This window comes from Podarcis muralis, chromosome 4 (assembly GCF_964188315.1).
Source record: "Podarcis muralis chromosome 4, rPodMur119.hap1.1, whole genome shotgun sequence".
Taxonomy (NCBI): domain Eukaryota; kingdom Metazoa; phylum Chordata; class Lepidosauria; order Squamata; family Lacertidae; genus Podarcis; species Podarcis muralis.
The window spans coordinates 51,082,021-51,099,371 of NC_135658.1; the positions used below are offsets into that span (position 1 = coordinate 51,082,021).

Genomic DNA, 17,351 nt, shown 5'->3' on the forward strand with positions numbered 1-17,351 from the left:
GGTCAGCCAGTAACTTTCATGGAGAAGTGGGTATCCCCGGTTCTAGTCTGACACTCTAATATACTGCACTGGCACTCAGGGATACTCTATACAATACTATTCCTGCAAGCATATGTTGGTTGCATTCAAACTTCACATTTTTAGTTTGGTGTTCACTTAAAGCATCTTAATGTGTACCTCTGAAAACAAAACAAAACAAAACAAAACAAAACAAAACAGTGAAGTTGCTGCAAGTTCTGCATTTATGACACTTATTTATTCAGGCAGCAAAACCACATTTGTGTATTGCATTAAGAGGACCAAAACGAAGGTTTTCTCTTGAATCTGCAAAGGTAACCTCTGTAGCACTGCTGAATGCACACCAATGAAGTGGAAAGGTAAAACAGGGGCAGCTTTCAGGAAAGCAGAGGAAGAAAAGGGCACTCTAAGCTAGAAAGTTTTTGGATCCAATCCACATCTCTTAAATATTCTTTAAGTGGGGGTGGCGAGCTATTTTTCCTAATGATCTTTACCAGGCAAATGCAATGTGAAGCCACAGGATTCTAATATCAAGTTTATGTACCCAGGTTTGCCAGTATGTGCCCTAAAGTCTGTTAGATAAAAAAAATGAATATAACTCACAAATTCAGCACAATCCACAATAAAATAAATGGGAGTTTCTCACTGCACAGCTGATCTGTCACACAATGCCTATTTTCACTGGTTGTTCTGAAGGAGAATCTCCCAACTGACTGTGCTACTTTTTATTTTTTTTTATTGTTGTGTAGTGTTGAGCAGTATCCAGCAAAGTCTTCCTGTTTGCACAAGGACTTCTACTAGTGCAATTGAGCAGATTTTTTTTGGGGGGGGGCGGGTTGCAGGGAGAAAGGGAAAGTTCACAATAGCATAAACCATTTCACTTCCTTTCTACACTGTATTACGATTTTCAAGAAGTGCCAAATTTCTGTAACTGATGTCATTTTTGCATGCTTTATAATACATAAAGGAACTGCATATGAAGTTTTTAAATGTCACAGTAAGGCAATCATCAACCTTCTATGCCATCATTAATCCAGAAGTTACCTGTGAGTCTCACTAGCAACAAATAAATCAAATACAGTATAATGCCATATATTCTTATATATGTTGCTTTGGGGAATAACAAAAAAGACATAATAAATTAACACATTTTCCCCACATTAATCTTGCAGGTCTTTCTGATGTACACATTTTACTTGGATGAATTCCTTTTGACACTTAAAAACAAGAAGACTGCCTTTAAAAAAAAGGATTCTGATATGGCTAGAACCAAATAAAAGCTGACTTTCCAGAAAATTATTATTAAGTTTATCCATTTATCAACTTTACCTGTTACTTTACCCAGAGGAAACTGTACATATGACAAGTTCAACAAAGACCACAATGCTTTCCTAGCTATTTGGGAGGGGGGAACCTTTGGAGGAATATAGTAATATTGATCACTTATCAAAGAATCTTTAAGAGCAGTAGTTTTGAAATAAGACTACTGATAATGACCTTGTTAGATGTAACACATTCCCAACATTCTATTTCCACAGAGTCTCCAAGGCAGTAGTTCTCACTCATTAACAGCTCAAAGCACCCCTTTTAATTAGACATTATTTTGACATGCTTCCAATTCCTACAAGTTCGCCACATTAATTTTTTAGTGGGGGCAGACATCTCACTTAAATTTTGACAGCTTCTCTGTTTCAAGGCAGTATGTGAACTTCTGAATCTCAATGCATTTGCAGTCTATCAAAAATAAAAGAAAGGCAAGTGCTTCTGGCAGACCTTTCGCCACTCAGAATGAACCATTCTTTGCTTTCGTCAGGGAGGCCAAGACCTTCTCATAATACATCCAGCTACAATCCCACACCATCTCCATCCAAGAAACTCTTAAGTCATCTTACATTACCTTCGTTTTCAGTGTTGGCTGGGACTGAATCGACTGCAAAGGGGTGCCATGGCTGAAAGTCATCTAGGCTGATTTCCCCATCGACTGGAAGGAGTTCAACTGTTGTTTTAGTCTCTGTCAAGGAAGGCATGAGGGCATCATTTCCATAGCTGATTCTGGGCTCACTGATCATATTTGCCAAGATATCATCTGAGTAGTTTTGCACTTTTTGAAGTAGTTCATCTGGAGGAAAAAGAAACGAGAAACCGGCAATTAATACACTTCAGGCGACTCTAAGCACTCACTTGGCCCTAACTGGTAAATTATTACAATTGGGAAAATGCAGAAATGGTTTTAAACTTAGTTTGCAAAACAGAAACAGAGAGGCTGATAACCACAGCATCATTGGAGGTAGGGAGGGAAAGAGAAAAAGACAAAGAACATATTTGTGGTACCTTGCAGTAAAGCTGCAGAGCAGAAGAGAGAAAGGAAACAGGGCTATTCCATTGGCTCTGCTGAGACTCCAGTCAACACAGACGGCCTTTTGATGAAGCAGGGTGAAGCATACTGCATAGGTGGCAGATCTAGACTCCTCCACTTCCACCCTTACTTGCAGGTCTCCATTTTGAAAAACCACACTGTTACAACTTTGGCATAATTTTCAAATGGGAGACTCTGCAAGATCCTTTAGTCCAAATTCAGCAATTTACAGTGCAGTCCTATGCATGTCTGCCTACCCAACAGTACGTCTCACTGAATTCCCAGGTGAGGAGGAAATCTTATACACATGTACCAGGGAGTAAGCCCCATTGAACGTAGAAGAGTTTGCTTCTAAGTAGACATTCATAAGACTGAATTGCTAGAAGCTATTCCGAAGTTATCTGAGAATGGGAGGCCTGAGATTTTGTTTGGTAGCAGTTTGCTAATGCCTGTTGGTAGACAGGAGCAGTGTGCACATTTCCCACCCCCTGTACTGATAATGTCAGTCAGTTCTGGATATTCCCACTTCCAGTGAGTGCAGACTACAAATCACAACATGAAAGCGCCAGTTTATTGGTAGATTAAAAAAACAACAACATCCTCACCTTTAGGAAGTGTTTTGAGACACTCTCTGAAAGGTTAACAATTGGATTGCTAGTACTGGCATACTTTTAAGATACTGAAGCTCTGAAATGGAATCTGAAGCCATCTCATTTTCCCTGAGTTCTCTGCTCCCTCAGAGGGAGAAAAAAAGAAATCTCTCTCTACTGGAGAGTCCCGGCTGGAGGTCTGTCTCTCTGAAATAAGGCAGCCATACATTGCGAGGTCTTCTTGGAAATCCCTGCTCTTAAGAGCAAGGAGGGCAAGAGGGCATGGAGCCCAGCTGGGAGGCATTTTGCCCATAGCAGCAAAATGTACTAGGCAGGCCCCGCCAGTAGCATCCCTCCCCAAAACTGACCTAGCTGCAACCATACCATCAGGCAACTGTTTCCAACTCAGCTGGTCTTTGTAAGAGCTGTAGCTTTAAGCACTGGTGCTTCTTAGCATGCTTCCCCCCCTCCACCCCCCACTCTTTGTTGCTTTGTGTTCCATGTCTTTCAGATTGTAAGCCTGAGGGCAGAGACTGTCTTATTATTGATTTTTGCAAGCTGCTCAGAGAGCCTTCTCAGTTGAAGAGTGGGGTGAAAATATTTTACATAACTAAATGAAATGTGTACAAGCATTGGACCCTGCAATAATTCACTTTTGGTTAATGAAGCTACGCTTGCGGTCCTGTGCATTCCTATTTCCTCATCACCCTTAAATATGCAAACTTACATAGGGAGGAATTCAACGATGCAATATTATGTTCGTTTCATTAGTGCAAGCATTTCAGCTTGACAGATGAACAATCTCCCCCCCCCCCATGCTGTTCTGGGGTTCTCCCAACACTCTGAAGCCAACTTGGGGGGGGGGCATTTTTTTTTTTTTGGTGGGGAGGGCCAAAAGTCCCGTTGCACTAGCAGGACGCATTGGACTGGCACCTGGTAGCACAAACTGTTTATCTGAATCTGAGCCAAACATACACATCACACACACACACACACACACACACACACACACACACACACACAGAGAGAGAGAGAGAGAGAGAGAGAGAGAGAGAGAGAGAGAGAGCCTCCTCTCCAACTTCTAGATTCTATTACTTTCCTGATTTCCACTGCGAAACTACAGTGCAGATAGTATATCCACAGGGCAAACCTCTATCAACGAGCAAATGATATTAAGTCAGCTGTGTGGATTGCCAGTCACAAGCGTGACCCAATATGAACCATAGCATGTGTTGGCTCGATGCGCTGTGATTATCACAGGCATTGACAAAGACAGACATATCCTCCTGGGCAACTCACTTGTCTCTGCATTATCCAGCTTTGTTGCAAGGAACACATGGAAGGATCAAATTTCTCACTGGCATCCAGTGACCCCAGGGCTGGCCCAAACCAGCAGCACACATTCACATTTAGCATCAATGCCAGCGCTCCCTTCATTTTCTAAATTGGGATAGATGCTGCACTACGTGCATGCCTAGCTAGCTGGGATATCACTGTAACATTTCATTATGTAGGTAGCTAAGCGGTGAAAAGGGATACAGGAAGAAGCTGAAAAATAAATCCTGTCAGCAAGAACACCCAAGGAATGGATTGTTTTATAATCCATTTAGTGATAAGCTGAAATGAGCAGAAATTATTTGAACTACGCCATAATTAAGTTCTTGATGCTTTCTTGGCTGCACATGCTTCTGACTATTATATTTCAAAATAAGCTTTTAATTTTGCAATTCTTATCTATTTAAGATGCTTCCTAGAATGTCAGAGACCAAAGTAGCTTCCCAATTTCAAGACAAAAGATGTTTCTATACGAACAGTGCAATCCTATCCTGGTCTGTTCAGAAACTAATGCTCCTGGAGTTCAAATCAAGGTCATTCCCAGGTGCACAGGGTGTAAGATTGCAACCTAACTCTCTTACATTCTCAAATCTTGTACTTACCACATTTCCACATTTCTTAATTGTTTTTAAAAGGCACTGGTAGTGATCCAGAGCTTTTCTGTGCATTCATCACGGCGTTTTAATTAGCACTTTTCACCCCTTCATTTGCCTACCCAGTTTACCAAATAGGCAATACCTTTTTAAACCAGGACAAAGTGGCATTTCAGGAACCAATATGTAAATAAGGTGGTACATGGAGCTTGCGTTTGCAGGGATCTCCAAATTGAGACAGATACCTTTTCACCAGCTCCACTTCAAAGCCTGCTACACAATGATCCACTAACTTACTCCTCATTCCATTACAAATCCATCCGACACGGTCTGCACTCTTCAAGATTGTTTAGAATTTTCACCTGATGGTCTTATTTAGACACACCAATTTCCCCTTCTAGGCACCCTTATCATCTCATAACCAGTTCACGTTATTAAAATCCTGAGACATGCTGAGCTAAAGAAAAGACTTGCTACAGACCAAATTCACAGAGAAAACTGGTTTACTACCTCAGACTGCAGCCTTTCCACCACATTATTTTGATGACACTGCCACTGGCTACAAAGGCTACCATTTCCATGTCTTTCTTTATTCCTTTTAAAGAAGTCTGGCTCCAGTTTTCTTGGAAGAAGTCTCCCTCTTGGTCAAGGTGGTCCACAAGACCCTAGAGTCTCTTGAAAGCAGCTAAGCAGGGGTGCCTGCAAATCCTTTGTGCTGACAGACTGTCAGTCCAAGAAAACAGGATTTAGGAGAGGGAGGAAAGCGTGTGTATTTTCGTGTGCATATCTGTTTATCTGGGTCAGTGCAGATAAACTATTTATTTTACCTGTACTTTTATTACCAGGGAGTTGAGCAAGACAAAAGGGAGGTTTAGAAATGGCTGCTCTGCTTAGAAGGTACAACGCTAGGATGTTCATTTCAGAAATGGTTCCAGGTTCTCCAAAATCCCACAACCAGGCTTGAATAAGCCCCTTATAAGTAGTATAGCCTGGCACGCTGTTTTGCATTTCCCTGAAGGTTTGGTTGAGCCTTTCTCATATCTTGAGCCTCTCATCACTCATGCTAAGCAGCCCAACTCCAGAGAAAATTGGAAAGTCAGATCACGGTGCCTAACTTGCACTGTTAGGGAGGTTTTTAATGTTTGATGATTTATTGTATTTTTAATATTTTGTTGCAAGCCGCCCAGAGTGGCTGGGGAAACCCAGCCAGATGGGTGGGGTAATAATAATAATAATAATAATAATAATAATAATAATAATAATAACTATTATTATTATTATTATTATTATTATTATTATTATTATTATTATTATTTCAGCCCCTCCAGAAGTCATTAGATTACAATTCCCATCAGCTGCACTCAGATCGGTCAGGATGATGGGAACAGCAGTCAAGCAATATATGGGGGTTAGAGGTTAGCCACTCCTGCTTAAAATGAACAGGTTCATGTCAACATTATTCCTCTGCTCTTGCTCTTATGTAACATAAACTTCCCAAAGCACTTTTAAAGAAAGATACAATCCCTGGGCTGAACACACATTTTGGTTTGTTTGCTGTGTTTTCACCCCTTCACAGATATGGCATCTGTAGAAGAAATCTTTTCTGAATATGTGCAGGCAATTTCCAAAGGGCAGAGTCATTCATCATCTCAGAGAGCACAGTAGAATTTGTAAGTATACCAACACTTCAGTCTTCTATAATGTCAGAATAGATTTAATAAAATAAAATCATCCTATGAAGGTAATGTGTGATATAAAAACGTCATCAAGAAAAATCAATTGCTTGGATCCTAAAATAAATTCACTTGAGAAAGTTCAGGAAAGAAAAAAAAGTTCACCTGTACCCATGAGAAGCTTCTCCAGAGCGTCAGCGGGTCTTCTTGAGCAACGTGGGAATGGAGTGTGGGGAGGAAAAGATGATGCACTTTCCTTCCATGAACTTTCTTAACTTTAGATCCATGCCTGATTTAGAGAGATTGTCTTATGGCATAACCTCCCCCACGACCATCCAACACTGATCAGGAGAGCTTCCTGATCCTCAGAATAAGTCTTTCAGAGGGCATAAGTGGGAATGCAGGGAGTAGGAAAACTTCCTTCCGTGAATGTTTTTAAGTCAATGGATTCAAACCAGTTTAAATATTTTTAAATGTTTGCATTTTCTAGCCTCTTTTCTGAGGTGAACATCCCTCAAAGTGCACATCTCCCACTGCTTGCACCAGTTCTGCCAACATGCCCTCCTTTTGTCCTGATTTGAACACACTGTCTCTCCCTGCACTTTTTACCAACCTGAAAGAAAATTGACTTTGCAGCAGTCAGAGACAACCACCCCTAAATTTCATATCAGTTGAGTTTATTTGATAAACTCAGTTGAGTTTATTTGCTAAAGATTAACCCGTGACTACTTATTAGTATTAGTAAAGGTAAAGGTAAAGGGATCCCTGAAAGGTAAGGGTAAAGGGATCCCTAAAGGGGTCCAGTCGTGGCAGACTCTGGGGTTGCGGCGCTCATCTCGCTTTATTGGCCGAGGGAGCGGCATACAGCTTCCGGGTCATGTGGCCAACATGACTAAGCCACTTCTGGTGAACCAGAGCAGCACACGGAAATGTCATTTACCTTCCCGACAGAGCAGTACCTATTTATCTACTTGCACTTTGACGTGCTTTTGAACTGCTAGGCTGGCAGGAGCAGGGACCCAGCAACGGGAGCTCACGCCATCGCGGGGATTCGAACCGCCGATCTTCTGATCGGCAAATCCTAGGCTCTGTGGTTTAACCCACAGCGCCACCTGCGTCCCATTAGTATTAGTAGTATGCAATAATTCTGACACCTTTCTCTTGTCCGTGACCACACTGCTTTCATGCATTTGGGAATAATTCTGATTCTTGAATAGCAGATCATTCTCCCAGCTCAAATTAAGTATGATAGCTGGGATAACATAAATCAGCATTCCCCAACCTGGCATCCTTCAGATGTTTTGGGGGGGACTGCAGTTCCCCTCATCCCTGACCACTGGGCATGGCTGGCTGGCATCAATGGGATTGGCAGTCCAAGACATCTGAAAGACTCCAGGTTGAGGGATGTTACTGAAACTGTTTCTGTTAATATCTATTAATGAACTGCTCATGTTGTTCCTTTGCTACCAACTCTCCCCTAATTTTATAAGAACATAATTTTAAACTTTGCTTGTGGTGACTTCACCTTTAACTAGACGATATTTCAAATACTTTAAAAAGGCGGGGGGACCCCAAGGTTTAGCAGGATTACCAAAGATAACCACCACTGAAGTGTTTAAGCTGCAGTAACAAACATACAGTTTGGATAGCAATTCTATGAAGAGCTGAGTAATGGAGCGAAACCCAGCATCTGTTGAGACAAATATACTCAGCAACCAGATGCAAGACAGATGTTCATAGTAGTTCCAACCATCACTTAAGTACAGAAATCATATATCCCAGTCATTCATTAATAATATAGTATTGCTTATTGCCAAAAATTAGCTACCCTAAAGTATGGAAATGCCTTTGGAAATCCATTTGCATATTTTGAAATGAAAGCCTAATTCATACAACATTTGCTAAGAACTGTCTAACATTTGACTATAAGGGATTAGGTCCTGTTGAAGGGTAGCTTATTACCATCACTTATTTAATGCATTTTATCCCACTCTCTGAGCGGCTTACAAATGACCAACAACCAGGTTTGCAATCTAAAAGGCAAGTCACACAAAAAAGGAAAGACTGGGATGAAGGAGGGAAATAAGTCATTTCAAGCACCAGCTCTTTGTTAATATAGTTTTATATTTTAAAAAAACCCTTTCATCTGCTGTAATGCTTTTAAGCTACAAATAGTTTTTTATGGCTGTTTTAAATAATTTTAATGTTGCACTTTAGTGAGGTGTTGTAACCCAACTCAAGAGGGCAGATACCCTGAATGCTAGTCTAGAAATCCATTAAATAATTAAAAATGTGTACCATTTTTCTGTCCACAGCAGAACCCAGTTCACTTTAAGAGTTTTGCATACTTAGGGAAGAAATATAGCAAAAGTATTCCTGATTTCAAAGCACGACCCATTCAGGGTGGTTACACAGATAGCAGTTATTTCTCTTTCCACATGGATTCCCTCCCAGCAAACCAGGCACAGAATGTGTTGCATTAATTTTTCCCCACTCACAGACTTTTATCACCATTTTAATGTGAAAGCTACCATCCACTCTTAATACTAAAGGACCAAGTAGTCTTTAACTCATCCTTCTCTTCCCGCCACCCACCTGCTACAAATGAAAATTAACAGCCGAACTATTTTCAGGACAACAGACCTCCGAGCAAGAAGTAAAGCAACTTACCGACTTCATCCTGAATCTCCTCAGCAACCGCTGGCACATTGTAAAGCAAGGAAAGAGACTGGTTCATGCGTTCATATGTCACACGTAGGTGTGTCATAACCTAAAGAATTTTTGGAAACCCCCCCCCACAAAAAAACAAAATCAGTTTGCAGTCATGTGTCAAGGCCAATGAATCATCATGCAGTCCCCAGGGCAAGTTGCATATTTCTCAGTGTGATTAAACTATGTAGCATCTTCCACTCCAAAAGGTCTGTGCAAAAAAGGTGTGCCTTGATCAAACGTCAAAATATATACAAGTGAAAAACCAGATGAAACTCAGAGGTTGGCCATTCTACCACTTACCACCGCCCCATGAACGCCACATGGCATTGCAACTGCCAACAGCGCCTCCCTTGCTCAACACCTGACAGGTCCATATGGGAGATGCTCCTTCAGGTATTTTGGGATCAAATAGTTCCTCAGGTCAGCATAAGCACTTTGAATATGCAGGCCTTTAAAAACTGGTGTAATAGGGTTAGGGTGCTAACCAGCACCCTGGTGGCTGCATTCTGCACAAGTTGCATCTTCCAAACTGTCTTCAAGACCAGCCCCACACAGAGTGTGTTATGATAGCCCACTTTTCAGGTTATTAGAGCAAGGATCACTGCAGCCAAGCACTCTCTATCCAGGAAGGGCCATCGTTGATGAACCAGCCTGAGCTGGAAATAAGCCACCGGAGCCACCTGGGTCTCAAGGGTCAATAGCAGGCCAAAGAGCACCTGCAAACTACTAACCCAATCTCTCATTGGGAGTGCCACATCATCCAGAACAGGTTGTCTCCTCACTTCCCAAATCCGAGAACCCACAACACATATAGAAACTCCATCAAAATGCAGGCATCGCCACTCCAACTCTATATTTTCAGAGAACGAGACAATTTGCGGTCCTGTCAACCTTATTGATTTTGTAGTTGAAAATCCATTAGGAAGTCACTAAGTAATTCACTCCTGTCATCCATGTCACAAAGAGGTGCGGTTCTGTGGCAGATGTCTTCAGTGGTATGCTTTGTAGCTGTCCCCACCCATGTCAATGAGGATTAACTCTCATTAAAATTGCCTACAAAAACTAACGTCAGCATGGCACACAAGGTTGGGAACAGGCAGGTGAAGGAATTCCTAATCCATGTTCAAAAGGAACAATCACTTGCATGGGCTGGATCTGCCTGCCTCGCTCTGGGGACTGAAGGGAAGGTGAAAAGGATAAAGGGGATGTTCCCAGATAAACAGGAAGCAGCAAGACAATTTTAACCAAGAAAAGACAGTTCTTTCCTTGCGAGAGCAGGATGAACTTCTGCTTGTACGGAGGGACTTTACCTCTCTCCTCCTCCCCACACACCATCAAAATCTGCTCCAGAGGATTAGGAGAGCTTCCAGAGCAGATTTTTTTTTGGGGGGGGGGGTGTGGTGGCTGCAGTGGGTGCAAAGAGGGATGTAAAGTCCCACCGCACTAGTGGAAGTCAACTCACACATTACTGGATCCAACCCAGAGTTTTATCTTCCCTACCAGTGACTGACAGTTTGCCGAGACTGAAACTTCAGGTGATTCCAGGTCGGCAGAATCCTATGCTCCCATGGTTATTTTTCTTAAACTTTACGGATTCTAGGGATTGAAGCAGAAGTTCTTAAGAATTTTCAGACGCTGTCTGCTATTTTAATTCTTCTATATTTTCTTTGCCAGTTTTTAACTCCTGCATAAATGTGCGAGGGTATTATTAAATCTTTGGCACACAGTCTAGAAAACTCCCTGTTAGGAAGCATCTAATAAGAAATTACAAATGGAAAGAAAAGAATTTTCTCAGCAGTACCGAGGTGTCCTTGGCTGCAGAGATAACTGAATGGTAAGCCTCATTGTTCTACACAGTATGCCACCAGGCCGTCAGAAAGCCCTTATTCACAGCACTACCACATACTCACAGAGATGGGAATATTTAAGTAGTCCCTACTGCACAAGTTGCTCAATTGCATGCGAAACAGATAGGCTATGGCAACACACCCCTGGCACCAACATGTGTTTTTGCATCCAACCAGTTCACCCATGGAGCAACATGCATCAAATGATTATTGCTTTAATATGCATAGCCTGGGATTTTTGGCAGCCTGCTAGAAATGTCTAAATCGACCCAGAGGGGATCAGAATGCTGAACTGCTCCTAGTTTTCCCCATGGAAATGCCTCTAAAATGGGGTGTCCTGTAAAATGGGATGCCTCATGAGAATACCATTACAATGCAATAATTACTGGGGTGGGCCACATATATTCATAAGCGGTGCCGAGAGTCACAATAATGAATCAAGGAAAACTGTTGCACAATATAAGGACATATACAAATATATATATAGTCAGAGAAATTGAATGCAGAGCAGCGTGCAGGTAACTCGCAACTTACACTTACTTTACCTATGCAATAGCAGCTATGCATGGGTGGGAACAAGCAAACCCACTCTCCATTTATTTATCCCACCACCACCAACACCAGTGCAAAGCTGTGGCTGTGGGCATACCTGGCTTTGAGAAGGTGGTGCCTAGTAAGGAGGTGCCAGGCTTTTGGGAAGGAGGCAGGGACTCTTAAGATCCTGCCAGAGCCCTTGTACCTCCTTCGCAAAGCTGGGTAACCAGCCCTCCATCTTGCAGAGGGCCTGGTTACTGGCTTTACACAATTTTGTTTACACACACAATGGCCAAGGTGGTCACCCCCGTGTAAGTTGTGAGTTACCTGTACTACAAAATCTATGTACAAAGCCTGGCCTCTTAAAAATTGTTATAAAAACTCCATGATCCTACGACCTGACAGAGAGTATCAAATATTTAGCAGGTATCATCATACAAAAAGGGATACTAGTTGACATTAATTGACTGCAAGCTTTGCAAACTTTTTTTTTTTAATTCTCTGCTTCTTAATTTATGTTTTAAGAAATCAGCATGCACACACTAATAAAAGTTGGGGGTCTCTGATGGACATGTTACCTGAGATCTGATCTGGGCGGCTTTTTTGGGATCCACCATACGGACGTGCTCAAAGTGCTTGAGGGTGTGCTGCCTATCTTTCTGCTCCGCACGCACGTACTTCTTCAGCATGTTAAACACGTGTCGAGGCTGAGGAAACAAAAATCAAACAAACCCACATATATAATTCACAGACCTCAGAGCAGAGTGTGATTCAAAGTCATCTCCAAGGAACACGTAAAGCCTAAATTCTAAGCGCTAAGGACACTCAGCCTGCTGAATTAGACCAATGGTCTACCTACTCCAGCACTGTCTTCTCGCAGTGGCCAAACAGATCCCTGTGGGAAACAGACAAGCAGGACTTGAGCACAACAGCACTCTTCTCACGTATTTATATCTATATTTTGCATTAATGTAACATTTTTATATGCAACTGTATTTTTATAATGTTTTGTTTAAGCTGTCTTTGTTGCTTCTTTTTTGTATAGTGCTTAGAGAGAGCAAAAATTATTTACCAGAATAGTCGTGATTCAGGTGACCAAGTAGCTTCAGGTGACCAAGAAGCTTTTGTGAACTGGGAAATATATATATTTTTAGGTCATCTGCTGTGTTAGAAATTAGCTAGGCGCCAGGCGCGTTTTGCAACTGGCATGGGTCCACTTGCAAAATGTCAAGAGAAAGGATCTGAAATATTTTCCTTGGAGCTTGAATTTGTTGTATTCTGGGTTGTTTCATCTGGTGTTTTAATGTGTTGTAAACTGCTTTGAGATTTGTTCTTTAAAATATAAAGTGGTATAGAAATTAAAATAATAATAATAATAATAATAATAATAATTCCCAGCAACTGGCATTCAGAGGCATGCTACCCCTGAAGAGTGGAAGCAGAGCACAGCCATAATAGCTAGTAGCCACTGATAGCCTTATCCTCCATGAATTAGTCCAATCCTCTTTTAAAGCCATCCAGGTTTGTGGCCTTCGTGGCCTCCTATGTAAGTGAGTTCCATAGTTTAACTATACACTGCATGCAGCAGTAATTTCCTGAATCTTCTAACGTATTTCAGCTTCACAGGATGACCAAGAGCTCTAGTCTTATGAGACAGGGAGAAAAACCTTTCTCTCTCACTTGCTCCATGCCATGCGTAATTTTATAAGCCTTTATCATGCCACCTGCCTTTTCTCTAAACTAAAAAAGTCCCCAAAAGTCACATCACTGATTTGTTAAACAGGATTATGATATCAGCAGTTTTATTGTGAGAGCCAGTGTGGTGTAGTGGTTAAGAGCGGTGGACTCGTAATCTGGGGAACCGGGTTCGCGTCTCCGCTCCTCCACATGCAGCTGCTGGGTGACCTTGGGTTAGTCACACTTCTCTGAAGTCTCTCAGCCCCACTCACCTCACAGAGTGTTTGTTATGGGGGAGGAAGGGAAAGGAGAATGTTTGAGACTTTGAGACTCCTTCGGGTAGTGATAAAGCGGGATATCAAATCCAAACTCTTCTATTTTCAGTTCCTTTCCTAATGATCCGTCACATGATTTTGACTTTTTCACAGCTGCCACATACTGGGTTGACATCTTCACTGAGCTTTCTATTTTGACCCAAATGTCTCACTCCTGGTCACTGACCACCAATGCAGACTCCATGAATGTATATGTTTAAAATTAAGATCCCCGCCCTCCGCAACATGCATCACTTTATACTTGTTTACACTGAATTGCATTTGCCATTTTACTGCCCATTCATTCAGTTGAGCAAGGTCCTTTTGGAGCTCTTCATAATCTCTTTTTGTTTTAATGATCCTGAATAATTTATAATTTTTGTTTTGTTTTTTTAAAAAACTGGTGTTACATTGTCCACTTTCCAGTTTTCAGGTATGGAAGTTGATCTTAGCGACAAGTTACATATTTCAGTTAAAAAATAAGCAATTTCATATTTGAGTTATTTGAGTAATGATGAATTCCACCCAATACATATAAAATATTAATAATCCAAATCTTGCAGTATACAACAGCTGGAATGTATTTGACAGAATTATTTTGTAAATTAAAATAAAATGTCTGTTCCAGGTTGATATCTAAAAAGCCTTTAGGATAGCATCTGGTCAAGTATTCTCAGCTCTGTCCTGTCATATCCTCCAGCACATTCAGTTTCCACTGCTTTTTGTGCTGCATAACTGCATTAAGTAATACAATTACTCCTTTTTTGAATAAGCACCACAGTTATTTACATGTGCAATGTTAGATGTGCTACTGTTTGATCTACAATGCTTTACTCTAAACAGCTCTGAGAGCTTTGTTACAGACAAATAAAGGCATTTAATAGACAGAATTACATGGTAAAAGGGATTGCTTTGGGCACAGCAAATAACTCACACTATCCAGGTTGATTTTCTAGGTTAGTTCACAGCAGCAGCACAATGCCACAAGCTGCAGTACCATGCATTTTCCTTGGAATGAAGGACAACAACTGTAGTTTTGTCAAAACAAAAACTGTTCAGTACATTTTTAAAAGAAGTTTCATTTGAGCAATAGCATAGAATTTTAAGCTGTACTGATGTCTCTCATGAGCAGATAAGATTCTTGAAATCAGAACTGACTGTGCTTACATATAACCAGATTGGGTGGGCAATTAGCAATTCAAAGATCCAAGAAAGCAGAGGAACTTCTGTGTGTAAAAGCAACCCAAATTCAGTTTCTCAAGGTTTATTTATGAATGAGATCACTCAAATTCAACATTTTTCAAGAGTCATCTTCTGCTGCTTTCATTACTAAGGAACGTATTTCACGTAAGTTTCTAGTTCTACAGAAGGTTACTTCCCACAAAGAGGAAATAATACTAATCTAAATTTACAAGATAGGTAATTAATTGTCAGTTTTCCTAGTTATTCTCAGTGAATACTAGGATTTGGATTGTGTGCAATGTAAACATTTGATTTTAACCTGCAGCTATGGAATTTAGGATGCCAAGGAGGAAGCTCTGATGGTGTTTCCTGCTTGGCAGGGGGTTGGACTCGATGGCCCTTGTGGTCTATTCCAACTCTATGATTCTATGATTCTATTCTATCATACAGGAAAATGTATAGAGATGTGTTGGATTCATACAGAGCTGCACCTATAATCTAAAATCATGGTTCTAGGATCACTTTATAAATTTTGAGATTTACCTTGTAAAGTAACAAATGCTTAGTCCTCTTTGATCTTTGCAAATTGCATTGGTGGTATTAAGGTTAAAGTAAGGATTTGGAAGATAAGACGGCAACCTCTCCAAAACCGGATATCCATTTGTAGTATAGAAGATTAAGTTGGTTCTTTTCTCAGGATAACTTGTGGATACAATGGAACCTTGGTTTTCAAGCATCTCGGAAGCCGAACGATTTGGAACCCGAACGCCAAAAACTCGGAAGTAAATGCTTCTGTTTTTGAATGCGCTTCAGAAGTCGAATGGCTTCCGAGGCACGTTTCTCCATTTGCTCCATTGAAACTGCCAACCTCTCATTGCACCCCAGTTGTTGAACGGTCTTCCAGAACGGATTACGTTCAACAACCGAGGTTCCACTGTAATATATTTTCTGTACAGTGGTATCTCGGTTTACAAACTTAATCTGTTCCGGAAGTCCGTTCTTAAACCGAAACCATTCTTAAACCGAGGTGCATTTTTCCTAATGAGGCCTCCCGCCGCTGGTGCCCTTCCACTGTTTGTATTCTGTTCCTAGACTGAAGTAAAGTTCGCAAACTGGGACCAGTTTTGCGGAGTTTGTGAACCGAATCTTTCGTAAACAGGACGGTTCTTAAAACGAGGTACCACTGTATACTCATTATGTTCTTTTCCCAACCTGCTGCCCTCCAAATGTTTTGGACTCCCACTGCTATCAGCCACAGCCCACATGTCCAATGGCCATGGGAGCTGTAGTTCAACATTCCTGGAAGGCACCAGACTTGGGAAAACTGAATTAGAGTACAGTTTTTCAAGTACAAAGATAAGGTTAACTACTGATAAGGTTAACTACTGATGCTAGCACTCATTGCAAGAATTACACAACACCAATACCTTTGTTCGAGTCATTGACCTTTGTGGTCAAGTCTTTGCTGCCTGATGAAATAAAATGGATTTAATAGCAACCCCACCAGCTGCCTTTCCATTTGGCTGCCGAAGAGTTCTGTGTTAATTTTTAAAGGCTGGAAAGAACACACTAATAGCAGAATCCAGCTCTCCACAATGTAGCTGAAAGTGAATAGTGAAACAACCTTGCTGAAAATAAGCAAGTCTTGATCTATTCAGAGCTGGGATGGGAAAGATGGCTGCCTGCCACGGATGCATTGCAGGGGGTTAGAATAGATGACCCTTGTGGTCATTTCCAATTCTACAATTCTATGAAACTGGTTGGGAACCCTATTTATCCCACCTTGGGTCCAATGATAGAAGGCAGGTAGGATGCAACCACCTGGGAGACCATGACTGCTGAAAGAGAAGTATTTTAAAATATACTAAGCTATTTTGGATCTCTTATTCTCCAAAATGGATAACTGCATCAGCCTCTATCAAAGATTAAGTATGCAGCATCTATAATTATTGGATCAATATTGTGTTTTAAATATTTATAAGCACATGCAAAAAATTCCAGATATGGTTTGTTGCTATACCACCTGTATGTTGTGTGTCTGTGTGAATTAAACAACTGGGGGAAAAACATTACTCATAGAAACCAGCAGGGGCTGTCTGAGCTCTATAAAATAACTTCCCACATATACAGAAATTATTTCCACTCATCTTATTAATCTTTGTCAGAAGACATATTCGTTTTTACAATTCTGACTTTCCTTGTTTACACACATTATACACTATGCTCATCAATTGTGATAGGTATCCTAAATTATTGATTACCGAGACTGACAAATTTCTTGCCAGTCTCACATCAGACAGAATCGTAATTCTCAACTAAATACACTATAAATAGCAATAACACCCCCCCAAACCCACATCTTTGTGGGCCTACAACTTCTACCTACATATTTCTACCTCTCCTTCTATAGCCTAATGTATCTTCAGAAAATGCAGAATAATTTTGAAAATATATTTAAGTTCTTGCCTCTCTACATTAAGCTGTTTGGTTCTGACAGTGCACAAGTATTCCACTCTGCAA

At 41.0% G+C, this 17,351-nt stretch overlaps 1 protein-coding gene across 5 annotated transcripts in view; it reads right to left on the minus strand.

Annotated features, from left to right (window-relative positions):
• Positions 1 to 17,351, minus strand: part of APP (amyloid beta precursor protein) — a 144,542-nt gene that overhangs the window by 16,051 nt on the left and 111,140 nt on the right. For all 5 annotated transcript variants that reach the window (XM_077927293.1, XM_028726975.2, XM_028726977.2 and 2 more), the window contains 3 exons: positions 12,237 to 12,365; positions 9,236 to 9,335; positions 1,916 to 2,137 (listed from right to left, as the gene is read on the minus strand). In XM_077927293.1, coding sequence (XP_077783419.1) covers positions 1,916 to 2,137; positions 9,236 to 9,335; positions 12,237 to 12,365 — 451 coding nt within the window. The remainder of the gene's footprint in view (positions 1 to 1,915; positions 2,138 to 9,235; positions 9,336 to 12,236; positions 12,366 to 17,351) is intronic.